At 47.8% G+C, this 27574-nt stretch overlaps 1 protein-coding gene across 3 annotated transcripts in view; it reads right to left on the bottom strand.

The window, feature by feature from the left end:
- AGAP1 (ArfGAP with GTPase domain, ankyrin repeat and PH domain 1) overlaps positions 1-10884 on the bottom strand; it is a 380857-nt gene extending 369973 nt beyond the window's left edge. For all 3 annotated transcript variants that reach the window (XM_077313638.1, XM_077313646.1, XM_077313654.1), the window contains exon 1: positions 10530-10884. In XM_077313638.1, coding sequence (XP_077169753.1) covers positions 10530-10734 — 205 coding nt within the window. In that variant the 5' untranslated portion in view covers positions 10735-10884. The remainder of the gene's footprint in view (positions 1-10529) is intronic.
- Positions 10885-27574: the final 16690 nt, after the last annotated feature.

Below are 27574 nucleotides of genomic sequence, written 5' to 3'. Positions count from 1 at the left end.
ACTTGATTTGTTCTTCAGTGCTGGGATAGAGGTGTATCTGTTGGTGGTCAATCCTGTTCCATGGTCTCTAAATGCCAACAATGCCCTTCAGTTCTCTACACAGGGCAAATAGGTCAGACCCTATGCCAAATGACATAAATCGGATATCAAGAATCCCCAAACTGAGAAACCTGTAGGAGAATATTTCAACCTCTCAGGACCCTCAGTAGGGGATCTCAAAATAGCTGTTTTACCACAAAGGAATTTCAGAAACAGACTAAACACAAGATTGTAAGGTTTAAGGTGGGGGTCGTCAACCCCCGGGCAGTGGCCTGGTACCAGGCCATGAAAGCTTCGGCACCAGGCTGCTGGCGACCACCCTCTCCCCCCACCCCCGCAGCGAGAAGCTTGCCAGGCCTTGAGCGAATCGGCCGCTTTGGCGCCCAATTCGCTCGCGGTCTGGTGAGCTCGCTGCGGGGGGGGGGGAGAGAGAGAGGAGCTGCCGCGGATGTGTGTTTGCGTCCCGCCGGCAGGCGCAAAAGCGCATGAGCGGCAGATCCGTGCATGTGCGTTTGGACAGAGCTGTCACGCATGCACAGCTCCCGGGCCGCCGTCTCCCCACCCCCCACCCCCGCAGGCCGTCCCCAGCCTTACAAAGGTTGGGGGCCACTGGTTTAAGGGAAATTGTTTCAACGTGTCTGATAAAGTACACATGGACACAAAAGCTTAAATCCAGAATTAAACTTTGTTGGTTGTGAAGGTGTCACTGGACTTAAACTTTGTTCTCTCACATGGCCATTCATAGAGGAAAAATGGATTTCCCGCATGCAGCACCTGGGACGAGGCACAATAGAGAAACAAACTGCGTTCTCATCCTGTCCAGGGCACCATCAAATTTCCAGAGGGGGAAAGAAATATGCATGGTAATGCGGGGGGGGGGGGGGGGCGTGACCCTTTGCTCAGTTTTTCATTAACTGTTGACTATAAATGAAAAAAGGTTGGGTGTTCAAGCTGTCTCTCCTCTACATCCTCATCTTAGGCTCGCAGCATCATCTAATGCACAAGGATGGCCACGGTATGGCTCCTTGGACTATGATTCCCATGAGCCCCTGCCAGCATTTGCTGGCAAGGACTCATGGTAATTGTAGTCCATGAACAACTGGAGAGCCACAGTTTGCTCAACCCTGGTTTAATGGGAAGGCCCTTCCAAAAAAATCCCTCCAGGTAAAGCCCTGATGTACAGCGGCAGGATGAGAGTTAGCTGTCAATGGAAACCAGTTTCAGAGGGACCTCCTCGTACCTGGTCCTCTTTTCATAGCTTCACCAGAAGAGAAGGGGAGAGATGCTGAAGCGCAACAGAGTGACCCAGAGATGCAACTGCCTTTGCCAACTATCAGTAGCAACACTGGGGCCCACCATGTAAGCAGAACACCCCTGATTACTTATTGATGGTAAATTATCCTGGAGGGCATGCTCTAAGGCAGGGGTAGTCAAACTGCGGCCCTCCAGATGTCCATGGACTACAATTCCCAGGACCCCCTGCCAGCGAATGCTGGCAGGGGCTCCTGGGAATTGTAGTCCATGGACATCTGGAGGGCCGCAGTTTGACTACCCCTGCTCTAAGGGCTGAGCTGCTGCCATAGAGAGCCCCCTCCTTAACCGCAGATAATTCACCAATTCATTCTTCCTGATGTATAGAATTAAACTGATGCCCTTTGGCCCAGCAGCCCAAAGATTTAAGAGTGTGCAGAAAGTTTAAGCATCTCTTGAGAACCTTCACCACCATATAGGGACAACGAGAATATCTATGCTGAATAATGTCAAGGATCGATCCTAAGACCTACTTTGAACTAAGGCCCGTGTTATTCAGCGGGGATCACTCCCAGGAAAGTGTCCTTCAGATTGTACTGTGACTTCCCAGCAAATGCTGGCAGGGGCTCATGGGAATTGTAGTCCATGGACATCTGGACGACCACAGTTTGACTACTCCTGCTGTAACTCATGCAGAAAACACCAAATGAAATACGCATTCCAGAGATCACATGAACACAGGAAGCTTCCAGTTTGTCTGTTCAAACTGACAACAGTTCTCCAGGGGGGGTCTCATGAGAAAGTCTTCCATATCACCATTTCATCTATCAAAAGCCAGCACGGTGTAGTCGTTAGAAGCAGTAGACTCAAATTTAGAAGAAGAAGAAGAAGAAGAGTTGGTTCTTATATGCCGCTTTTCCCTACCCGAAGGAGGCTCAAAGCGGCTTACAGTCGCCTTCCTTTTCCTCACCCCACAACAGACACCCTGTGGGGTGAGTGAGGCTGAGAGAGCACTGATATCACTGCCCGGTCAGAACAGTTTTATCAGTGCCGTGGCGAGCCCAAGGTCACCCAGCTGGTTGCACGTGGGGGAGCGCAGAATCGAACCTGCCAGGCCAGATTAGAAGTCCGCACTCCTAACCACTACACCAAACTGGCTCTCACTTAGATTTCATTTCCCACTTCTCCCCATGCAGCCAGCTGGGTGACCTTGGGCCAGTCACAGTTCTCTCAGAGCTCTCTCAGCCCCACCTACCTCACAGGGTGTCTGTCCTATTACCTGATCCCTTTCAATTGGAGAAGCCTGGGATTGAACCTGGGAGACTGCATATCAAGCAGCGGATCTACTATTGAGTTACAGCCCCATCCCAGATGTTCAAGTTCCAGAACAGGTTTTGTCCACAAGTTTACCAAATGTAGTGTGAGGAGGAAAAAAAAATCTTGAACAATATTACAGAACAGCAAGACTGTTGCTTATGGAGACCCTTAATTAAAATGAGATGTGTGTTCACAGAAACAGTATAGAAAACATATACAGTCAGTTAAAATGTAACAGGAGCAATTTCAGGGGTTTTAACTGCAGTCCTGGTTTCTTTTTCTTCTTTCAGTACTATTTTCAAGAGAATATTACCATTTAAACTGTCGCAACTATTAATATTTCATTGGACTGGGGAGGGGGATCGGGGATATGAGAAACGGTAATGCAGGAGAGAAAAATGAAATGAGAATTTGATCTCCCGTATCTCAAGTCAACCATCAATAACAACTAAAGGTCTGTTCTGAATCATGGGAAGCTGGGATCAATATGAAAGTTGTACCTAATGTTATTTGCAAGCTTTATTATGAGTGGGGGGGGAGGGGATAAAAATAAACTATTACAACAATACGTTTCTAGTTAAGTAATCCATTACTCATTTGAGAGACGGGAAAAGGGTTAGGTCTGGCTGCCATAATGTATGATCCTGTTTTTAATCTTCACAGGTCTTTTTAAACTTGCAAAACAGATTGACTATAGGTAGGGATGGGTTACTTTCGTTTCTTTTTTAATTAAAGTGATTAAATAACCAATTCCCCACTTTGGCTTGAAATACTTTCAAATCAGGTGCTACTTAAAAAGAGGAGATCTTGCATGGAGGGAAAAAAATCTATTTAATGTTTATCTAATCAAAAGTAGTATTTCAAGGATATATAAAATACTGAGACTTTACTGTGAAGAAGAGCAGCAGGTAAACGTATAGGACAAATCAACTGCAAGAAATAGTCCCTGGTATCTGGGGATTCATTGTCAGGAATCAGGCAGAGGTTAGCGAGTAGAGTCTGTGATAAATATGGGAAATATGCTGAAATATGGGAATGATTTCTCATATACAGCTAAGAGAGAATTCTTTGAAATCTATGAACTATCTATTACTACTCCAGCGTCAATGCTAAGGGAAACACATTACCCAAAGGAGTTTCAAAGTGGCTTACAACAGCCTTCCCTTCCTCTCCCCACAACTGACACCCTGTGAGGTAGGGGAGACTGAGGGAGCTCTGAGAGAAGTGACTGGCCCAATATCACCCAGGAAGCTCCATGTGTCTCAAAGCAGTTTACAATCCTTTATACTTCCTTTCCCCACCACAGTCACTGTCTAATGCAGTTGGGGCTGAGAGAGGTCTGAGACTGGCCCAAAGTCACCGAGCAGGCCTCATGAGTCTCAAAACAGCTCATAATTTCCTATCCTTCTTCTCCCCACAACAAAGACCCTGTGAGGTAGGTGGGGCTGAGAGAGCTCTGAGAGAACTGGGATTACGCCAGGGTGACCCAGTAGGCCTCATGAGTCTCAAAGCAGCTTAGAAGAAGAAGAACTGGTTTTTATATGCCCCTTCTCTACTAGGACTCTCAAAGCAGCTTACAGTCGCCTTCCCTTTCCTCTCTCCACAAGAGACACCCTGAGAAGGAGGTGAGGCTGAGAGAGCCCTGATATTTCTGCTCAGTCAGAACAACTTTCTCAGTGCTGTGGCAAGCCCAAGGTCGCCCAGCTGGCTGCATGTGGGGGAGCAGGGAATCAAACCCAGCTTGCCAGATTAGAAGTCTGCACTCCTAACCACTACACCAAGAAGCCACATGCGGGTGTCTAATCCGTCACCTGTGGCTCTTCTGGGCACTGTTCTCCAAGGAGGCCCGTACCCCTTGTTTTCGGAATGTGAGCAAGGTAGGCGATATGCAGATGGTCCCAGTAGGCACAATATGCAGAAGGTCCCAGAGTCAGTCCTTAGATTCTCCAAGTAAGTGATATGGTAGGAGGCTATACAAAAGACCTCAGCCTAAGACCCCGGGGAACTGCTGCCAGCCGGAGTCGATGATACTGACTTTGGCGGGCCCACGGTCTGTTTCAATGTAAAGGGGCTTCACATGTTCAACCCTCACCCTTTTCTGCAGCCTATGTGCTGTCATCCTGATACCTGGGGGGTGGTCAGGAGGAGAGCAAGATGGCCGCCGAGAACAGAGCAAAAAACACCGTATTATCTACCTAGAGCAGCCATTCTCAACTTTTTGACCATCAAGAAACCCCTGAAACATTCTTCAGGCTCCGAGACACCCAGGAAGTGCCGCGATCATGCCAAATATGATTGAGAAGCATAGCTGTGGACACCTCTACCTGGGGCCCCCTCCCCTTCCCACCCCCTCCAGGCCCGTTGTCGGCCATTTTGGGAGGAGCCGAGCGAGTCAACATGACCATATATGGTCATATCACGATAAATGTTTAATACCTTTTAAAATATATATTAAATTAAGAAACTCCCTCCCCTTTCGGAAACCCTTCCAGGGCCATCAAGAAACTCCAGGGTTTCACAAAACCCTGGTTGAGAGAGCCTGGCCTAGAGAGAGAACAGGCTGGCCCCAGTGGTGGAGTGGCACAGGTTTCACTCCTCTTTCTCCATGGCCAGTTCGCTCTTCTCTAGGTGCCAGCGCCAACTCACTCTTTTGCCTGAGTGGGTGCATTTGTTTGGCAAGAAAGCACATGGAACACAGGGCCGTCCCGGGGCTGATCTACTTGGCAGTAATCGTACGACTCTCCACGAGCCACAGAGCAACTGGCTAGGATAGCTGCAGCACAGGTATCCCAGGTGAAAGATCCCTCTTTGACTCTTAAAAGGGAGAATAAGCTAAGTGTGCTAAAGAGTCTATGTTAGTCATAAAGAGAGAGAATAAGACCCTTCACAAAATTGATCCTCTTGTATTTATCGGGGAAATGGAAGTACATTCTTCTTTTTGACTTGACGCGAATGCTCAGCCTGCTACGATTACAGTAAAATCGCGGCAACGTTGCAAGAACATAAGAAGAGCCCTGATGGATCACATTTTGGTCCAGTGGGATCCTGTCTCACATAGGGGCCCACCAGTTGCTCTGGAGGGCACACAACAGGGCACATAAGACACTGATGCTGACTCCTGGCCCTGGAAGGTAGAGGCTGACTGTCCCTTTAGTCACCAAGGCTAGTACCCGCTGATACATCTATCCCCCATGGACCTCTCTAATCCCCTTTTAAAGCAGTCTATGCCTGTGGCCATCACCCCATCCTCTGGCAGCGGATTTCACATTTTAATCCCTCACTGCGTAAAGAAGAATTTCCTTTTGTGCGTCTTAAATCTATTGCTCAGTCGCATCAGGGGATGCCATCAAGTTCTAGTAGTTAGGGGAGAGCGGGGGAAAGCTCTCTTTGTGTATTCTCTCTACCCCATGCATCCGTAACCATTAGTGGCTCTAATATTTTAGACGTGGGAGGAGCGCTGGCTGGGCCACATCCGGGTGTCTGGACACCACTTCCGGCTCCACGGGCCAAAGCTGGGCACGCCAGAATTGGGGCAGCCCCTGGAGCACCTGCCCCCAGAAGCCGGCCGTGAGGCACGCTCTCAGTCTCACAGCCACGAGGAGGGCGCTCACGCGAGGCCCTGGCCAGCCCGCTGCTCAACCCGTCCGCCAGCTCACATGGCAACCTAGCCAACTGTGGGGACATTGTGTATGCTACCAACGGCGCACACAGTTAGGGCATCAGCAATGTCAGGGGTGCCCGCCACTAGTGCCCCTTGCATTCCTGGGTGCAATGGGCTTTCAGTCTAGTAATTTTATAAAACTCTAAATATAATGTTTATGACAACGTTTACTTCCAGGATGAGGGGAAACTACTATCGCGACCGAGTCCTAATTGAGTTGATTTCCTGATAAACTTCCAAAATGTTAAGCTGAGAGTCTCCCCCTTAAGCTTCAGCTGAATAGTGGCAATTTTTAGGTCCACCGGAGACTAAAGCCTTCTCCCACTACCTTCTGAGCATCGCAGTGTTCGATGTCAGCTTTGTGACAATTTATTTTTCTGCACGCAGACTGATCTGTGGGTGCTACACGGACCCAGCAGACGGGCACTGTTGGCAGATACTACACCGGAGGAGAAGCAGGATGAGACGATCCGCTCCACGTTCTGCACCAGAAGCATTGCAACCGTATGTTCTCTGCTCAGTTGGAAAACACAAAAGAAGCCGTGCAAATATCACAACTCAGACTGCCAAGCGACAACCGTGCACTGTGCCCAAATACGTCGGTCGATGGACCTGTGCTGGCGAGGTGGGGAGAGACTTCATTCTGGCACGCTGATCTTCAGAGTCAAACGGAGACACCTTTCTTTAAGACTGCAAAAGGCCGCGTCCGCAACGATTTAATACATTTATATCCTGCCTGCCAGTCAGAGCTTTCAAGGTTAAGTTTTCAACAGGACTGAAGCACAAAGCATCAAAAGCACCAACGGAAAATGTAAAGCAAGCATCACCTTAATACAGCAGAAGTCAACAAAAGCCTAGGGAAATGACAGTCCCTTCCCCTTGCTCCTAAACGCCACGGCTGCCTGTCAAACAGAGGCTGGGAGGGAGAGTTCATCAAGCAAGGGGCCACCATGCACAAGGCCCTGTCCACAGCAGCCACATGTGACCCTTGCACAAAGAAGCAGCTAACACCCCAAACTGCTTATCAACACCTCCTATGACAAAACAGTGACCTGAGCTGAGCCTCGGAGAGCTTTTCCTTTATTCCTTGGAAGGTCAAGTTTGCACAAGCCATCATAAGAGATCTCCTCGCTAGATGAAGCAGACACCTTTAGAGGCAATAAGGGCTGGATCTAAAGAGGAAGACGCAAGGACACAGGGAGAAATTCAAGCTGCCCAGTCCACCTGACAAACAACTTGCACGCAAGCATCAGGCCAAAAGGGAGCCACATCTTACAGGGGTACTACTGGAACTCTGGCTTTGGGGACCATGGCTGAAAAACAGCTTGAGATTTCGCGGAAGTGCTTGCCCATGCAACAAGCCAGTGCATCCAACACACTCTCCCAGGGATCCCCCACAAGGCTTCTCCAGCCTGGATCCACAAATAGTTTTTCTAACCAGCTGCCTCTTTGGCTTCACCCTGCTGCCGAGAAGCTGAGGAGGGAAATGGGGAATGGAAGAGAGGGAGGAGAGAGAAGTTTGCGAGGGTACGACTGCTCCCACACAGCGACAATCCTCAGTGCCCCATTTGCAGCGGCAACTGTTCCACAGGGCCTGCAGAAGGGAGCTCCTCCACCAGGCATTTGGGTGAGGTCCACCGAGCCATCCCATCGCCCCCCCCCAGCCTCCCCCCTACGACCATCTCTACAGACTCACTCATCCCACTGGGCAATCATTGTGCGTTGACTTATTGTCCTCCCCAGCATTATTATGTCATAATGTTTATTATCGTTGTTGTTGTTATTATTATTATTTATATTCTGCCTCCCCCCCCCCCCCAGAGGCTCTAGGCGGGTCACATAAAACCAATCCCCTAAAACCAATACAGTAAAAACACAGTACCCCAGAGAACACCCATCCTTAAACAGAGTTAATTAATAATAATAATAATAACTGTATTATTATAAACTGAGTTATTTGTATTGTTCCTGTTTGATGTAAACCGCCCTGAGCTTTCAGGGAGGAAGGGATGATGATGGAGGATAGAGGTAGGTAGGTAGGTAGATATAGATAGAGCATCCATATAGCCACTTCCCCCCTTCCCTCAGCCCCCAACTGCCACTGTGTCCCCCTACACCACAGGAGGGCTCTTGTGAAATCAAAACTTGCCAGATCGCGATAGCACAGTTGCCTTTCCATCCCAAGAACAGAACATGAGAATGTTCTCATGCTACAGCCATGGCTGATTATTTTTTTAAATCCTGCAGTGGCACAGAGTAGAGAGGGTGGGTGAGCCAGGGAAAAGGAAACTTTATACTTAAAGGCACCTTCAGAAACCTTCCTTTACACATGGTGTACAAAGGCACTTAGAATCACAGAGTGGGAAGGGTCCATACAGGCCATGTAGTCCAACCCCTCGCTCAGTGCAGGATCAGGCTCAAACATCCAGGATAAGGATCTGTCCAGCCGCTGCTTGAAGACTGCCAGTGAGGGGGAGTTCACCACCTCCTTAGGCAGCCGATTCCACTACAGAACTACTCTGTCAAACATTTTTTCCTGATCTCTAGCCAGTATTGTTCTCCATGTTGATTAAAGCTATTACTGCGGGTCCTATCCTCTGCTGCCCACAGGACCTGCTGCCCACAGGACCTGCGGGTCCTATCCTCTGCTGCCCTTACCTCCTCTAAGTGACAACCTTTCAAATACTTCAAGAGAGCCATCATGTCCCCCCTCCACCTCCTCTTATCCAGGCTGAACACTCCCAAGTCCCTCAGCCTTTCCTCATAGGGCTTGACCCCCAGGCACCAGATCATTCTCATCACTCTCCTCTGCACCCTCTCAAATTTTGTCCACGTCCTTTTTGAAGTGAGGCCTCCAGAACTGCAGCCAGTACTCCAGGTGTGGTCTGACCAATGTGGGACTGTGACATCTCGAGATTTTGATGTGATGCCTCTATTGATACAGCCCGAGATTGCCTCTGCCTTCTTGACACTGCTCATATTTAGCTTACAACCCACAAGTACTCCGAGATCACGTTCACACACTGCTATCCAGACTTAACAGTCTTTCCAAACACACTGTATCAAACCAACTTTGGGAAAGATCACAACAAAACAGGGGGACAGGAAGCAAACAAGCAGGGGATGATGGTAAACCTCACTGCAGAGCAAAAACTTCCTGTAGAAGCTATCAAAGCATGGCCAACCTTTGAATCTTGACCCCACTACCACAGTCCCCGTTCCCTCTGATTGTGGAATTGTGGAAGACTGTATCCTCTGGTTTCTCCAGCAGCTGTCCAAATTTGTTGTGCCTGACAGGGTTGCCAACAGACCAGGAGAAACATATCCTGTGCCTTAAATGCGGCATGGAGATAAGCTGCATCACGGTGGGGTTACCAGGCCCACACTTGGGAGGGGGGAGATTAAAGTTGTCAAATACAGTTTGGAAAACTAGAGAGCTGGGGATGGAGCCAGGGGAGGACATAGTCAGAGTACCTTTATTGGCAGAGCCCTCCACGGGGTCCAATGCTATAGAGTCCCCCCCTCCAATGCATCTATTTTCTCCAGGGGAACTGATCTCTTTAGTCTCGGGTTGAGCTAATTCCAGGAGATCCGCAGTTCTCACCTGGAGGCTGGCATCCCTAACAGGGACCTCAGTGGGCTACAATCCTACGGCGTCCATCCTTCAAAGATTGTGAACTCTCTCTACCCCATAAATGATTGTATAAACCTCTAAATAATGCTTCTGTTTACTTCCAGGATGAGAGGAAACCATTTCCTGCCAGGGAACTGATCTTTGCACCCTGGAGCTGAGCTGCTGTTCCGGAGGACCCTCAGGTCTCACCTGGGGACTGGCATCCCTAACAGGGGCCTCAGTGGGGTCTCATGCCTCAGAGCCCACCCTTCAAAGTGTCCATGTCTTGCAGGACCTCTGCACTCTAGAGCTCAGCTGCCATTCCAGAGGACCCTCAGGTCCCACCTGGGGGCTGGCACCCCTGACAGGGACCTCAACGGGGTCCCATGCCCCACAACCAACCCTCCAAGCCTCCATTTTCTGCAGAGGAGCTGACCTCTGTACCCAGAGCTGAGCTGCCATTCCAGGGCTCCCCAGCACCCCCCTCCGCCCCGCCCCGGAGGCTTGACCTCCCTGCCTCCTGGTGACGCCCCCCTGATCCCCTCCTCAGGACACCTTTGCTCCGGGTCTGCTGGCCACTTTCCCTCCCTCCCTCCCCGCTTGGGCCAACCTCGCGGGGCTGTCGCGGAGGGGGGGGGCGGGGCTTGCCTTCGATGGCGATGACGTGCTCGCGGATCTGGCCCTGCAGCGCCGGCTCCTCCACCCGCTCCAGCAGCTCGTAGATGGAGTAGATGTTGGGGTGCACCGACTCGAAGCGCCCGATCTCGGCACGGATGGCGGCCGAGTGGGCCAGCTGCTGCTGCTGGAACTGCTGCTGGGGCGGCGGCGGCGGCGGCGGCGGCGGGTAGTTCATGGCTGGCAGGCCCAGCGCCCAGCGCCCCGCGCCCGCCCCTCACTTCATCGCCGGCCGCCCCGAGGGCCCGCAGGCCAGCCCATGGAGACGCCGCCCAGCGCCCTCGCACGCCCCGCAAGCGCCCAGCCACCCGCTCGCTCGCTCGCTCGACCGCCCGCCCACCGCCGGCGGCAGCCAACCAGCGCTCGCCCAGCAGGCCGCGGCCACGCCCCCGAACGCGTCGCCAAGGGGCGGGGGCCGGCGCCGCCGCATGCTGGGAAGTGTAGTTCGCAAGGGTCCCGGCCGTTTGTCCCCCTTCGCGCGGGGGCTTCCCGCGCCGGTGGGATGGAGGAGGGAAAGGGGGCGCCCCGGAGGTTTGTGGGAATTGTAGTTGCGAGGGAGGCAGCGGGGTGGGGACGGTTCAAGAGTGCGAACGCCGGTTTGGAGGGCCGGCTTGGATTCGTAGGGTTGCCAGCTCTGGTCGGGGAAGAACTGGAGACTTTGGGGGTGGAGCCGGGAGTGGGCGGGATGGGATTTCAATGGAGTGTAATGCTATGGAGTCCAAAGCAGCCATCTTCTCCAGGGAAACTGGAGACCAGTTGAGATTCCAGGAGGCTACACGCCCTACAATGAACGACTCTGCAACTGTATGTCTTCATTGTCCCAATCCTTCTTTTGCTCACAAGTTCTATCTTGACCCATTATTGGCATTAAAACCGTGGGCCTCCAATGAGTCTAACTCAGGGGCAGTCAACCTGTGGTCCTCCAGATGTGCATGGACTACAATTCCCATGAGCCCCTGCCAGCGTTTGCATAGATGTGCATGGACTACAATTCCCATGAGCCCCTGCCAGGTTGACTACCCCTGGTCTAACTCATCCCCCGCTGGAGGATAGCGTCCTTCATTTCTGCAGCTGGAGCTCGCTTTTTATGCAGTTTGTTTTACAATCCCTGATCAACTGTTCACCTTATTCTATGATGAACCACGTTATTTTTAAAGTTTTGTTTCCTATCTGTAATGCCAATAAAGTTATGATTGCTTGATTGAAATTCTAGGAGATTTCTAGGTGTCACCTGGAGTTTAGCAACCGTAACACCTAGACTTGCAGCTCTGGGTCAGGAAATACCTGGAGACATTGGAGGTGGAGCCAAGAATGGGTGAGATTTGGGGCAGAGAGGGACATCAGTGGAGGAGCATGCTATGGACTCCACCCTCCAAAGCAGCCATTTCCGCCAGGGAAACTGATCTCTTTAGTCTGGAAATGAGCTATAATTCTGGAGGATCCCAAGGTCCCACCTGAGGTCTGGCTCCCCAATGATTCCCTGCTCCTCCACATGCAGCCACCTGATTGACCTTGAGTTAATCACTGTTTTCTTACAGCTGTTCTTGCACAACAGTTTTCTCAGAGCTCTCTCAGCCCCATCTACCTCACAGGATGTCTGTTGTGTAGAGAAGAAGGGAAAGGTGTTTGTAAGCCAATTTGGGATTCCTTTGGGTTATGAAAAGTGGGTTATAAAAAAAACAGTGCTGCTGCTTCTATGCCCGCAACTTTTTCAGTGCTGGTCCCACCCACCAACTTTAGGCATTCAGCCCTTCCTTATCCAGAAACACTTTGCATCACTTTTCTTCATGGAGGTATCAGTCATAATGTTGCCAATCTCCAGGTGTCGCCAAGAGACCTTCCGAAATTACTTTATTTGTTGCTGTCATAGTTCAGCCAGCACTGTTAACACAGGGTGCTATCAGCACATCTACAGACAATAAAATTTCAAAGACATATAATAGGCTGACTTCAATAGTACAGTCAGATCTAATAAAAATACTTGGCCCGCTGCAAAATTTGGCCACATTAAAGGACTTAACGCGTGGTCTCCGGGCACAAGAAATTAATTTTCTTGCAGGATATGGCAGCTTTGAAGAGTATTTTCTATAGTACCAAATTAGGATTGCCAACCTCCATGTGGATACAGGGGGACCTACACTGGCCACATAGTAGTGAAGCTTGAGAAAATTCCATGAGGAGCAAACAATGAGAAAGAAAATAGCTATTCAAAGTTTATTTTGGAAGGACTCATTAATCTGAACATACTTGAAGCATTTCCATAAAGACTCTTGGGTCAGAATAAACTACTTTGTAATTTACACTCTTTCTCATTGTTTGCCTCTTTTGGGGCAATTCCGCACCAGCAGCGCCACTCCAGACTGCCAATGGTGCACTGCAGCTCCACAGCGTGCTCTGGCCCTCTGGGAGAGTGTCCCACTGAAATGTATCCCCCTGGGAAACAGTGGCAGCAACAAAGTTCCACTTCGCATAGGAGGGGTGGCGGGGGGGGGATTATTTTGCTGGAAAATAAAATGAAAATACCCTACCCACTCTTTGGTGCCATGAAGTGCCACAAAGCTGTCCAGGGCAGTTTTTGCCCCCTGCAGACCTCCGTAGGGCAGGGAGGAGACGGGCCTGGCATAGGACAGGCCCCATTGGCCCACACAATGCTGAAAAGGAACACAGAATAATCCATGTTCCCTTAGCGCAGGGCTTCTGAGGCCGCTTCTGGCGTGGCTTCGTGGTGGTGCGGCGGCGTGGCGGCATGGCAGCTGCCTCCCTCCTTCCGACTGGGCTCATCTCGCCTCCCGCGCACCTCTCCCGCAAGCCTGTCTTGGTCAGGTGGGGGCTGAGGGTGGGCCTCTGCCTGGCACACCTGTGCAGGCCAGCCACAGGGTCAGCCAGGGCAGAGCGCCGCTTCCGGCCATCCTGCTGGCTGGGGGGCAGGGAGGGAGGGAGGGGGCTGCAGCTGGCAGGACTATTAAAGATCCGGGCAGGACCCATGACAAAGACCAGGAAAGCATGAGTGTCCCGCGGTTGTCGGGATGGATGAGCGGTTTATTCTATGGCGTTACAACCTTCCCGTCGCAAAATCTCTAGGTATTTCCCAAGTCAGAGCTGGCTACCCTACCAGTACTCGGCTATAGAAGTCGATGGGATGCAGGAGTTTTATTTCCAGGAATTTTTAAAACGACAAATAAAGGGAGAATACCAGGAGAACTCTTGATCAATAAAGAATTGATCATGTAGGGGTGAAGAGACAACGACACACAGCTTAGAGGACAGCATGTTTAATTTCTATGCTGCCCCTCCCCATGTGGGCTCGAGGCGGTTCACACAAGAGTCTATGGTTGTTCTCCTTCCATGAAATCAATGAAGCGTTCCGTAGTTCATCTGAGCTGGTGTTTACTTCCTCTGGAACGGTTGACTGGCTGCCTTTCTGGACACTGGAACAATCGGCGCCTGTGAAAGGAGAATGAGCCGGCTGGGGCAGTGGCATGGCGGACAGGAGGAAGAGATTTATGCTACTAAGAAGGGTTGGTCATTAATTCATGGGTATTTTTAGACCCAGCAGCCTGTTTGCCAATTTTTCCCCTCATCTTCAATTGCATAACCGGTTTAACGTCAATAGCCAATGTTGTAACCTTTTGAAACTTGAGGAAAACATCTTGGTAAAGCTGAAAGCCGGCTTGGTTTAATGAGCAAAAGGGACGGCCTCTGCTCTGGAGAACCAGGTTTGATTCCCCACTCCTCTACATACAGCCAGCTGGGTGATCTTGGGCCAGTCACAGTTCTCTCACAGCCCTCTTAGTCTCTTCTACCACACAGGGTGCCTGTTGTAGGGAGAGGAAGGGAAGACAATTGTAAACCACTTTGAAACTCATCAGGATTGCTGGGTGATCTTGGGCCAGTCACAGTTCTCTCAGAGCTCTCAGCCTCACCTAGCCCACAGGGTGTCTGTTGTGGGGAGAAGAGGAGCAGGCAATTGTAAACTGCTTTAAAACTGCTGGTTGACCTTGAACCAGTCACAGTTCTCAGAGCAGTCTCAGCTTCATGTTGGTCAGGGTTGCCTGCGAAAGCCCCTCAATGGTACCACACAGTGGGGGGTTTCAAAGTGGTGGCTGGGAAAAGCCCTCCCACCCTATGCCTGCTTTTTCTGGCTCTCTAGTCAGGCAGGTTGACCCACCCCTTCCTAAGTGGCCAATGACAGGCTGGAGAGTGAGGGTGGGAAAGGGAGGGTCCCCAGCCATTTAAACCTTTGCCAGCTGAATCCTCATTTTCACATTTTAATGATACTCCTGAGGAATCCTACCACCCTAGTCCAGCTGCTCCCACCTTTCAAATACTTAAAGAGGGCTATCATGTCCCCTCTCAACCTCCTTTTCTCCAGGCTGAACATTCCCAAGTCCCTCAACCTATCTTCATACGGCTTGGTCCCTTGGCCCCAGATCATCTTCGTCGCTCTCCTCTGTACCCTTTCAATTTTATCAACGTCCTTGAAGTGAGGCCTCCAGAACTGCACACAGTACTCCAGGTGTGGTCTGACCAGTGCCGTATACAATGGGACTATGACATCTTGTGATTTTGATGTGATGCCCCTGTTGATACAGCCCAAAATGGCATACACACACACACACACACACATACTGTACAATAAAGAAATATTAGCTTCCAATCAGGCTAGCCAGGTCTCTTGGTAGGTTTTAATGGTAAGCTTTTATTTTACAAGTCTGCTCACTCACCTGGGAATTCTGAATTCCCTATAATGACAGGGCTTGAAGCCACTGGAATCATTTGCCACGGGGGCAAAAATGTTGTTTTTTTTCCAAACTGGAACAGAAGCCTCAGAGCAGCTTTTGGGGATACCTGGCCTTAATAGCAGGATTTGGCCTTCAGCTCGATGCAATTAAAATGGAGGCTATGATACAATGGAGGATTATCCAGTTCAGTTCAGTTTATTCAAGTCAGATGTCCCCGCAAGAACCCAGCCAGAGGGAAATGTAAGACTTGCTTTGTTTTTCAGAGTTCTGCGCTGGTAGTCCTAACGGTTCAAGGCTGTGAATGTTGGTATCATTAGGCTGTGGCAGAAGCTAGTACAAAGATGCTTTCTTCGCTTCTTTTGTAGCGTGGGAGACAACTGAGATAGCTAGGGGACAAACAGCCTCATAAAGAGTAGCGTGTTTCCACATAAAGGAGAATTGAAAGGCTCTAACGGCTGGTTTAGGATGTGCTGGTATGGTAGAGCCCAGAGGTGGCCAAACTGGGGCTCTCCAGATGCCCATGGACTACAATTCCCATGAATTGGCAGGGGCTCATGGGAATTGTAGTCCGTGGACATCTGGAGAGCCCCAGTTTGGCCACCCCTGGTAGATTCACATTCAGATTACCTTTATTGGCATAAAATGGCAAAGCATAAAACTAGAATTTTGAACCATCCCAGTTACAGATTCCATCATGGAAAGACCTTCATTTAAAATTGCCCGCAAAGGCTTAGCTACTTTTACAATAATTGCGGAGTCCCTCACAGATAGTATAATTTTAATCCACTGTTTCTCATCAACACAGCAGGATCTCAGTTTCTTCAAATAATTAGCTAAAAGGCAACGCTATAGAGCAAACTTGATGATGATGTGTTCCATTCAGTCCTGTCGGACCCTCGGTGATTCTATAGGAAAGTCACGCGCTCCTGTCTCTGACTGCTTCTTTCAGTTGGTTCATGTTCATCTCTGTGTCTTTTTTTTTTACCTTTGAGAAACCCCTGAAGCATTCTTCGGGATTCAAGGTACCCCAGAAGTGACGATATCATGCAGAATATGGTTGGGAAGCATAGTGGTGGACCCTCCCACTTGGGGCACCTCCTCTTCCCAACCCGTCCAGACCCCTCATTGGGGGGGGGGAGGTGTTGACATGACCATATCTGGTCATATCACCCAATATCACCACCTGACCTATAGTAGAGGCTGGGCGGCAAGGAAGATCATGGCTCCCCCTATAGGAGTGGCAGCTTGCGAGTTCATCTGCGCCCTCCTCTCCCTCCCCCCCTCTTCGAGGTATTGCTGGGATTTACTAGGGATGGGACGATGTTTCCACCATATCTTATTGTATAATTTTGTTAATATGATATTGTTGTATTTTATGGTTTTATGTCAGGGGTTTTAATGGGGATTTTTCTGGGTTTTTATCTGAGACTGTAAGCCGCCATGAGCCTTCGGGGAGTGGCGGGAAATTAGTAATGATGATGATGATGATGATGATGATAAATGTTTAACATATTTTAAAATATATTAAAAATTAAGTCCCACCCATTCAGGAAATCTTCCAGGGCCATCAAGAAACCCCAGGGTTTCATGTGTTACTGGTTGAGAAAGCCTGTTTTAGGCAGATTATACATTCAATAGGACGGAATAACCAATTTGTAAACCGCTCCACGGGAGCAGTAGTAATAAAGCGGTAAGGGCAATGTGGGAGGAGAAAGGGGTGGGGCGATTCCGGGATAAAAACTCGAAGGGGCCAATCAGGAGCCGTGGAGCAATATGGGGATATATTGCAATATAATTGCAATATGGGGATATATTGCAATTCTGTCCATTCTCTATTTCTTCTGTCTCTTATATGTAAAAATAAAAAGATTAATAAATAATAATTATCAGAATTAATCAACTCCCATCCATTTGGGAAACCTTCACGGGGCCATCAAGAAACCCCAGGGTTTCACGAAACCCTGGTTGAGAAAGCCAGCATATCCGCGTCAGTGTTGTCCTGTTCCTCCAGTCAAATGCTCATTCCCAATGCACCTCTCCATCATGTAGGGAAGCAGAACAGCTGGACTCACAGGAATGCCGGGTATGGAGATTAAAACCTCTGCAAAACCAGCTGCACCGGCTCACATTCCCTTTGATTATGCCACTCTCAAGGGCAGAGCGTCCTTGCCTCCCTTTGACTCCTAGCCCTTGCAAAGGAGAAGGGAATCCCCCACATCTGGAGAGCAGAGGGAGAATATTTTCCCCCTGCAGTTCCCAATAGGGTCCTCGCCTAATAAACTGTAAAAAGTGCTTTAAACAACTGTCGGTCATAACGGAATATAGAAGAAATGACAATCCTTAATTTACGAGGGTATTAAAAAAGAGCTCTTAATTTTAGTATTGATTTGTTTCTCAAATGCGTATGCCAGATTCCTGCCTGACGGCCTGCAACTAATTAGCTGCACAGAAGCTGCAGATAAATTATTTCCCATTTTTTGCTGACTTTTCCTGTCCCTTTTCCTTTATGGAGTGACCTTCTTAGACCAGGCTTTTTCAACCAGGTTTTCGTGAAATCCTGGGGTTTCTTGACAGCCCTGTGAGGGTTTCCCAAATGGGTGGGAGCTAATAAATTTTGATATATTTTTTTAAATTTGTGAAGCCCCTAAGCTAAACCAGCCAGTTCTCAAGGGGTTATATAGGTATTACCCACCTTCTGAAGGCAGGGAATGGAGCTGGAGAAACAGCCTCAGTAGCATGGCTAACGAAAATGTGTTTGTCCCCAATCTGCTAAGCATAGGCCCTGTCCTGGTAAATTGCTCCCTCTCCCCCCCCCCTTCAACTTTCGGAATTGAGAGTTAAAATAACATTCCTGCAAGTTAACAACATTTGAGTCCAATAGCAGCCTTAAGATTTATTCAAGGCGTCAACTTTCGAGTCCATTCACTTTCTCTTGGACAAGTAAAAAATAAATTAATAGCAAATTAGTAAATTGTGTCATAACATACAAATTAAGCAGCAAGAGAATTCTTTGCTTTAAAGCTAATCAGTCCTTTGGGTTCTGCTGTGGTTCACAAAAAACGCTGGAGAAATAAAAATGTCCGGGTTAGTAATTAATGGCAGACACTTTCCCAGTTATGAGAAGGAATAATTAAAAGAGACTGGTTGCTTGCCCCATCCATCTCCACCCAAGCATGGAGGCATCCCCACAAGTGACAAGCCTTGCTAGTTTGTTATCTTGTCCTGAGACTAGAGAGTGAGATTCTAAATTACATTACATACTACTCACAACGCATTACAGTCACATTGAATTCCTGCAAGTGGTTAAAGGAGCCAGACTTTAGGATTTGGCTCCCTTGGTGCTCCTCATGGAGCAAGAAGGTGATAATCTTTTCTCTACTACATAAGAAATATATAAGCAGGAACTCTGTTTTGAAAATACATAAGCAGGAACTCTGTTTCGAACAAATACATGTAAATTAAGATACATTTCTCCTGTACTTCCATAAGCTCACTACCTCTATATCAATGGACTGCAAGCAGATATACCTCTCCCTGCAACTAGTGGGGCGTTCTTTGATCTGTTCATACACTGCAGAACGATTGTGATTTTGTCTCTCTGGATTTTAAACTGTGTGGAGCACAGGATATTGTGGACTTAAAGCCAACGGGTTTGGAAGGATCCAGGTAAGTTTAGGGTTCTACAGCTTGGTGTTAGATTCCGCGCTCCTCCACATGCGACCAGCTGGGTGACCTTGGGCTCGCCACAACACTGATAAAGCTGTTCTGATAGAGCAGGAATATCAGGGCTCTCCCAGCCTCACCCACCTCACAGGGTGTCTGTTGTGGGGAGAGGAAAGGGAAGGCGACTGTAAGCCACTTGGAGACTCCTTCGGGTAGAGAAAAGTGGCATATAAGAATCAACTCTTTTTCTTCAGTAATATCAGGGCTCTCTCAGTCTCACCCACCTCACAGGGTGTGTGTTGTGGGGAGAGGGAAGGGAAGGCGAATGTAAGCCGCTTTGAGCCTCCTTCTGATAGAGAAAAGCGGCATATAAGAACCAACTTTTCTTCAGTAATATCAGGGCTCTCTCAGCCTCACCTCCCTCACAGGGTGTCTGTTGTGGGGAGAGAAAAGGGAAGGAGATTGTAAGCCGTTTTGAGACTCCTTCTGGCAGAGAAAAGCGGCATATAAAAAAACAGCTCTTTTCTCTCTGTTCTGAATGAATGTGGCATGCACAATATGGAAGTAAAACAGCTGTGTGTAATAGATGTAATGTTCTGCAGTGATTATTTGTTTAATCTGTAAAACACCAGAGGATATACAAAACTCCTGTGAGCACACCCTCGGCTTGGCAGTCAACATTTCCTTCCCGGAGGGATTCCTGCTTGGAAATCTGTCAGTCATGACGGATTGTCCTCCACTCCTCAAGCACAAATGGAAAACTGCATTTCCGATGAAACTTCCTTCGGCCTGAGGGTGAAGGCGTCCCAAATTCACCCTTGTTTTAAGGGAAGTCACTATTTCTTTCTGTCTTTTTGTGTCTGCCAAATATCGCCTTCTGCTTACTGAGCAACTGGCATATGATCTGTCTCTGTTGTTATACAGCAGATATTTTTTTTCTTTCCTTGGTTTCTATTTTCCAATTTCCTCTTCTAGTTTCTTAGCCCTCTAGAATCTGTCTAGAACAGGGATTTCTTTCAAGTGGATAGCCATTTTGGTCTGAAGTAGTACAACAAAATTTGAGTCCAGTGGCACCTTTAAGACCAACAAAGCTTTATTCAAGGCGTGAGCTTTCATGCGCCCCTGTCTCTGACTGCTTCTTTCAGTTGGTTCTTGGTCATCCCTGTATGGCTCTGATCGTGTTGAGCCAGCGGATCCTTTGGCGACCATGTTTTCTTTTGCCGCTGACCATGCCGAGCATTAATGATTTTTCTAGCGCGTTTGGTTGCATGATGTCTCCAAAGTAAGTGAGATTTATAATATATAATCATATCAGCCAATGAATGCTTAACATGTTTTAAAAAATATTAAAAATTAACTCCCACCCATTAGGGAAATCTTCCAGGGCTGTCAAAGAACCCCAGGGTTTCATGAAATACTGGTTGAGAAAGCCTGTTTTAGGCAGACTATACAATCAATAGGAACGAACAACCAATAACCAATAGAATGGGATTAGGAATGAAACAAAGCATAAGTATTAACATGACCTTGGAGGAACCCCTGAAACATTTCTCAGGCTTTGAGGAACCCTGGAAGTGGTGACTTGCCCCTTCAGAGAAGAGGGTGCAGAAGTTAGATGCAGGAGCCAGCTAGTCAATCAAAAATGTAGGGTGGGATTAATGAAAGGGTGGAATAAACATATAAATATATTGAACCATGGAGTGCTGGATGAATGCTAGAGCGTCCCCAGTAATATGATGTCATAAATTCCAGTGGTCCTAAAAGTGACATCAATGTGGCCACGTCACTACTTAGCCAGCTAGGCCTGCCAGAATGCATGCACTGAAACACCTTGGGCTGTGTGGCTGGCTTTTGGTTTGTTTCAAGTCTGACCATATGGGGCAATCTTTATTTATGCGCTCCCAGGACAAAGTGCTCCTCGGAGGGTGACTTCAGACACTTCCATAAATGGGTAGTTCTTGACAGTTTAGGGTTTGTCATCTTTAAAATGTAGAAACAATTTGTAAATGTGGCATAAGCTGCATCTGAAAAGGGGGTGAGGGTTACCAACATATTGCATATCTGTTAGTTCTTAAGGTGGCTGAGAATGCTTCTGAGACCCCTGAAATCTTTGTGATTAAACATGTTAATTGTCTCAAGCTGTCTAAGCAATTTTTGTTGGCAGAGATTTTTTTTAAGTTTGCAAAAAAGGGTGAAGCACCCAGCTGCTTTAAAGAAATAAAATACTATTATTGTGAAAAGAAACAACTTCCTGACGAAACAAGAGAGAGGATCCGTCTGTCTGTTCTGTTCATTCAGTCTGTTGTAAAGGCCAGCAGGGGGGAAGTGAGCTCAAAGGAACAGCAAGTCTCAAAACAAGCCAATCAGGACCCTGGAGAAGATAATTTGAAAAATGCCGCAAGTTCCTAGTCTAACTATGCTAAATATACATCTCCTCCCATGCCCCCTACAGGACAATCTTCACATTCTGTTCAGTCATGCACACTGCAGATCTTGCAGATTTAACATGCGACATTCAGGTAAATCAGTGGCATTTTTATTGAATTATTGACATTTGCTTAGGTTGTTGCTGACTCCTGTCCACCAGGTGTCAGGATTGGCTGGCTCTTTGAATGGAGAGCATCCTTAGCAGTGACACCCTTCCTCAGTGTTCTGGACAGCTGCCTCCCTCTTTGATATCTATACAGTTCATTTGTTTTTATTTTTGACTGTCATGCATGATATGTTTTCCCAATGAAATTATGTTTTTTGTAACTTTTTAGAGAAGGCTATTTATGCCACCTCTACATGTTGGGTTGTTTTATTCTTTTATTTTAAACCACTGCGAGTCTCTGAGATCAGCGGTATATAAGTTAAAATGTAAATAAATAATATCAGAATGCGATTTTGTATACATTTGGTTTATTCTATATGTTATAAATTTAATACAGATACTGGCTGATTAGGAAGTTATATTGGAAAACCAGTGGTTCCAGTCGTTGTCTTGAATAAATCATTACATCTACCACAGCTTATTTTGGGAGCTTCAACTCTGCATTTTGTTTCTTGGTTTGATTCCTATACAAAACCAGCCCATGGCAAACAATCTCCCTTGGTCTCTTGCCTTGAACACCCTACAGGGTCATCACAAATTGGCTGGGACTCGATGGCCCTTTCCACCACAGTGTTTTGCCATGTGTCAAATGTTGGGGTTTAATCACCTTTATGCTGTTTTATGCTTTGACCAGGGCTGATTCTGCACTTACTTAGTTTTTAGTTTTTAGTTTTTAGTTAATCCTGCTGAATTCAGCTCAGTTTGAACCCTGGTCTTTCAGAAAGCCTTCTGCACTTGATTGGGAGAGAAGCCTTTCATCTGGGAACCAGGAATACTTTGAACTGATGCCCTGGCCAATCAGGGAAGACTGCTTTTTTATGTTGGCATTGCAGGCATGGAGCAGGAAGTTAATTCGCATCTATATTCTATACTAAAGTATCTATACTTATTCTGCTGGCTTTCAAAGATGATTTTTCAAATATGGTGACATATCCATTCCTGGATATCATGGGGGAGAGCCTTAGACCACCTTTATAAACATGTAGGAGAGCCAGCCAGTAGGTTGGACCTGGGCACCCCCCAGAATTAGAGCTCATCTCCAGATTACAGAGAGCAATTCCCGAAGAGAAAATGTCTGCTTTGGAGGATGGACTCTATGGCATTGTGCCCCACTGTGGTCCCTGTCATTCCTAGGCTCCACCCCCAAATCTCTAGGATGAGGTGACCAAACTGTGCCATTCTAGATGCCCATAGATAGCCACAGTTTAGCTGCCTCTGCTCCAGGAGTTTTCCAACCTGGGTCGAGGCTGTACTTTGCTTTTTATCCTCCCACAGCCCGAATAAACCCCTCCCCTCCGCAGTGTATTCGATTTCCATTTTAATTTTGTGCACTTTAAATTTTCCCTCTGCAATATCCATGATTGATCCATGGTGACCCTACCTTTCCCCCGCGAAATCCAGGAGCGGATATAAGTCGCTTTATTTGAGGAATCCGCTTTGAGAGCCCCCAGTATCAAGTATAGATGTTCTGTGTTTTGCGGATTAACTTCCTGCTCCATGCCTGCAGCGCTGACGTAGCAAAGCAGTCTTCCCTGTTTGGCCAGGGCATCAATTCAAAGACTTTCTGGTTGCAAGACTTCCCTCCCAAGACTTATTTTTGCCCTAATTTGGGGATCTCCAGAAGCCCACACTTCTCTCAGAAGAAATTTGACTCTGGGATTTATTTCCCCCTCCTCTGCTGTCTCCAATCCTCTCCTGCCCCCTTGTTTAGGAAAAGAAAGGAAGAGCCTCCTGCTGTACTTCAATCTCCTCCCCCCTCTGAGCTTTCCCAATCAAGTGCAGAACACTATATATTTCGATTGTGGGGTGGAACAGAGGAAGACCCAAGTTCAAATTGATCAGGATCTACAATGGAAAAAACAAAGTGCAGAATCAGCCCTAGATCCAGCAACTCACTCTTCACCCCCTGGGGTTGCCAATCCCCATTTGGGGGCCTGAGGATCCCCTGATTTGGTACCTTTCCCCCTGTTTTAGGAGTTTAAGAAATCAGGGGAAATCCCCTCTTCCCCCCAAAAACAAGCAAGAAGCTTGAAAAAGTGATATTTCTATATCACAAAGAAGTGCTGCAGGGACGTCAGAGATGGGGGGCACTCTTGTTTTGGGTCACAACTCCATGGTAAGAAGCTAATTCTACTATAGAGTGCCCCCCCCCCCCGATTCACTGAAATCCCTAGATGACTTCCTGGTGATATGCTGCTTTCCCCCCAGGTGTCTTCCCTCCCTGCTCCTGCTAAGTTCTCTCCATCCCCCATGGGCTGGTCCGATGAACCTAGCAACCCAAATCCCCTGCCAGGAGTCAAGTGGGACCTGGCCACCCTAGACAGAGGGCTTTCCTAAAGGAATTTGTTAATACTGGGAATGGTGCTACGCAAAATGAACAGCATCAGAGCCAGGAAACAACCGAGAACTTCTCAATGTGAACTTTGCCGCATGCTTTAGACCTCAAGAGCCCGAAACCTATTCTGAGGAATTTAATCACCTTTTCCTGTGATGGAAAATTGGTGCCCTTCACCCTCCTGCTTTGCTCTTTTCTTAAAGGTGTGCAGAGGCACTTTTAATGTGTGATAATGGAGTTCCAATTTAGAAAATCAATAAGAAGTAGGCTAATGGGCAGTCTGGCATGGATTGTTTTGCCAGCTCTAAAACAGTCCTCCCAAAATGTGAGTCAGAACAGACACCGAGTTGAGCCTCAGTGACCATTTGCTTACCTACTGCTTTGCTAAGATAAGATATGGCATGCCCTGATACCTTCTTGATGCCCGGCCAGAAAGACAACAGCCTCCCTGGTAGGGATGCCAGTCTCCAGGTGGGACCTGGGGATTCACCAGAATTATAGTTCATTTATGACGACTACAGCACCTTTTCTCATCCTGTTGAGAAACCCATGAAACATTCTTCAGCCTTCGAGCAACCCTGGAAGTCAGCAGGCCACACCTCCTGGCCACGCCCCTGGAAGTCACATCACCAGAAGTGACATCGCTCAGGCATTCCCACTGGATATGACATCATGCTCTGTTGTGCCCCCCATACCAGAATAAGCCTGGGGCAGGCATCCACTGCTTTATCGCTCCCTGCCACACACCCCCAACAAAATTATTTCTCTGGACTCTGGCCACTACCATGTGTGATGAACCCTGGCCAACAAGGGTTTTTATGGCTCACGGCCCCTCCCCTTTCTACCCCCTCCAGGGTCATCACTGTCCATTTTAGAAGAGGGGTTAACATAATTATATATGGTCATATCACCCAATACATTTAAAAATTTTTTAATAAAAATCATAAAAAAATAACTCCTGGCCAATCAGAGAAACCCTTTCAGGGCAGTCGAGAAATCCCAGGATTTCACAAAAACCCTGTTGAGGAAGCCTGGACTATACAGATCAATTCTCCTGCAGAAAATGGACACTGTAGAGCAGGGGTAGTCAAACTGCGGCCCTCCAGATGTCCATGGACTACAATTCCCAGGAGCCCCTGCCAGCATTCGCTGGCAGGGGCTCCTGGGAATTGTAGTCCATGGACATCTGGAGGGCCGCAGTTTGACTACCCCTGCTGTAGAGGGTGAAACCTCTGGCACTGAACACCACTGAAGTCTTTCCCCTCCCCTAAATTTCCAAGAATTTTCCCAGCCTGGATCTGGCAACCAAACACCCTCTTCCCACCTCCCTCTACGAGATTTCTAGTGAGGAGAATGGATTGTGGTTTGAATTGTTTTTTCCGCTGTATCTCTCTTTTGGTTTGTGACTATGGATTTATGTGGTTTTATGTCTGGGATTTTAATGGGGTTTTTATTGGGGTTTTATTGTGGACCGTTGTACCCCGCAAGGAGCCAGTTTGGGAGTGGTGGGTAATAAATTGAAATAATAATAATAATACCCCCTGATCCCCAGCCCATGGCCAGACCTGCCAACCTCGGCTTTTTCACTGCTCATCTGCTGTTGTTCACAGTTCAGAAGTTATAGTCTAAGTCTCTGTCCCTTGTGGTCTTAGTGTCTTTTTCCTTGTCCTTGTCCTTCTATTCTTGCCTGGCTCCTCAATGGCATCAACGGCTGACACATGTTAGTCTGAGCTGCATTTAGCAGCAGTGGAAATTTCAAAAATGTCTGTCCAAATTTTTAGCACTCCCCATAGAGAGCTTGTTCTGCAGAGCGGGTTGAACCATTCTTATCCCGTTAAATCAGAATTCATGATAAATTATTCTAAATAAATATTGAACACGGTCCTATGCATGTTTACTTAGAACTAAGTCCCAGTGAGTTCAGCGGGGCCTGTCCAGGAGAGAGACACACATACAAAGAAAGACTGTCCAGCACAAACGTTACGCTGATTTAAAGGAAAAAAAAGTGGAACATAGTGCCACACCATTGTGTAATGTTGTGTTCCAGCTTTTTTCTCATCAGGAGAGTGAGGGACCGAGGCAGCCAGCCCAAGAGGCAAAGAAGGGAAGAGGCCGAGGGCCCAGCTGTCCAGTGGGTCACATGATGCTTGGTTAAAGAGCAATCTAATCTGGAGAACTGGGTTTGATTACCCACTGCTCCACAAACAGCCAGCTAGTCACCTTGGGCTAGTCACAGTTCTCTTATAGTGTTCTCACAGAGTAGTTCTCTCAGAGCATTCTCAGCCCCACTAACTTCTGTCTGTGGTGGGGAAAGGCAGGGAAGGCAATTGTAAGCCACTTTGCGGCTCCTTTGGGTGGTGGAAAACGGGGTATTAAAAATCAGCTCTTCTTCTTAATCCTCACTGCATACACAAAATTCAAAGGATGCTATAGTTCGGGAGACTGTGGAAAACGGGATGACTGCTCAAAACATCTGAAAATGGTACTTTTTGTCCTCTGACAACATGCACTTAATTCAGTTCCTCCTATTTAGCTTTCTCTGCAAATTCAACAGTGCCATCCTAAGAGGACTTTCCTCCAAGTAAGTCCCACTGAATACGCTTGGAAAGAATTGTGAGTAGACCTGCTGAGGAGGTGTAGTGGTTAAGAGTAGTGGATTCTAATCTGAAGAGTCAGGTTTGATTCCGTGCTCTCCCGCATGCAGCCAGCTGGGTGACCTTGGGCTCAACACAGCACTGATAAAGCTGTTCTGACTGAGCAGTAATATCAGGGCTCTCTCAGCCTCACCCACCTCACAGGGCGTCTGTTGTGGGGAGAGGAAAGGGAAGGTTACTGTAAGCCGCTTTGAGCCTCCTTCAGGCAGAGAAAAGCGGCATATAAGAACCAACTCTTCTTCTTCTTCAGTAATATCAGGGCTCTCTCAGTCTCTCCTCCCTCACAGGGTGTCTGTTGTGGGGAGAGGAAAGGGAAGGCAAGTGTAAGCTGCTTTGAGACTCCTTTGGGTAGAGAGAAAAGCGGCATATAAGAACCAATTCTTCTATTTTTCGACTAGATTTTGCCAAAGGCAACAGCATAGTCTGGCTCATTTGCCTGGCTCCATTGCTGTGTGGATTGTGAAGTCCTTCTTTGCCAAGATCGCAGCAGAGAATTTAGAGAGTTCTACAGATGCAGAAGCAAGTTTTATTCTCAATGGATGCTCCAGCTGGAACCAAGCTCTTGAAGAATCCCACTGGAACGAAAAGAGCTCTCACCATCTTCACTGAGTGAAATACTGTCTAATGAATGAGAAAGTATGTTGCTGAGATCCCTAGGAAGGAATCAAGATTGCTGCAAGAAGAGGCACAAGAAGAACCAGGCATCGTGGTGTGTTCTGTGGATCAGACATGTGGGGCATGCCAAAGAAGATGGGAGCACGCTGAATTTGGGGAGGAACACTTTGGAGGAAAGTTTGGCCTGCCCTTAAAAAGGGACTCACATGGAGAGACAAATGGCTGAGTGACACGATCCAAAATGAGCTAATTGAGATTTTGGCTTACAGCCTCCAATGTGACATCACCATATAGCTGGAACAGAATCCCTTTAATAAACTAATGGCGGACAGGACAACAGAGACAAGCAGTGTACATTGTGCCCGTGAAACTTCTTTTTAATTCAGATTCAGAGGGGATTTTCAGAAGAAATCACT

This window comes from Paroedura picta, chromosome 1 (assembly GCF_049243985.1).
Source record: "Paroedura picta isolate Pp20150507F chromosome 1, Ppicta_v3.0, whole genome shotgun sequence".
NCBI classification, from domain to species: domain Eukaryota; kingdom Metazoa; phylum Chordata; class Lepidosauria; order Squamata; family Gekkonidae; genus Paroedura; species Paroedura picta.
This window is presented reverse-complemented; position numbering and strand designations above follow the sequence as displayed.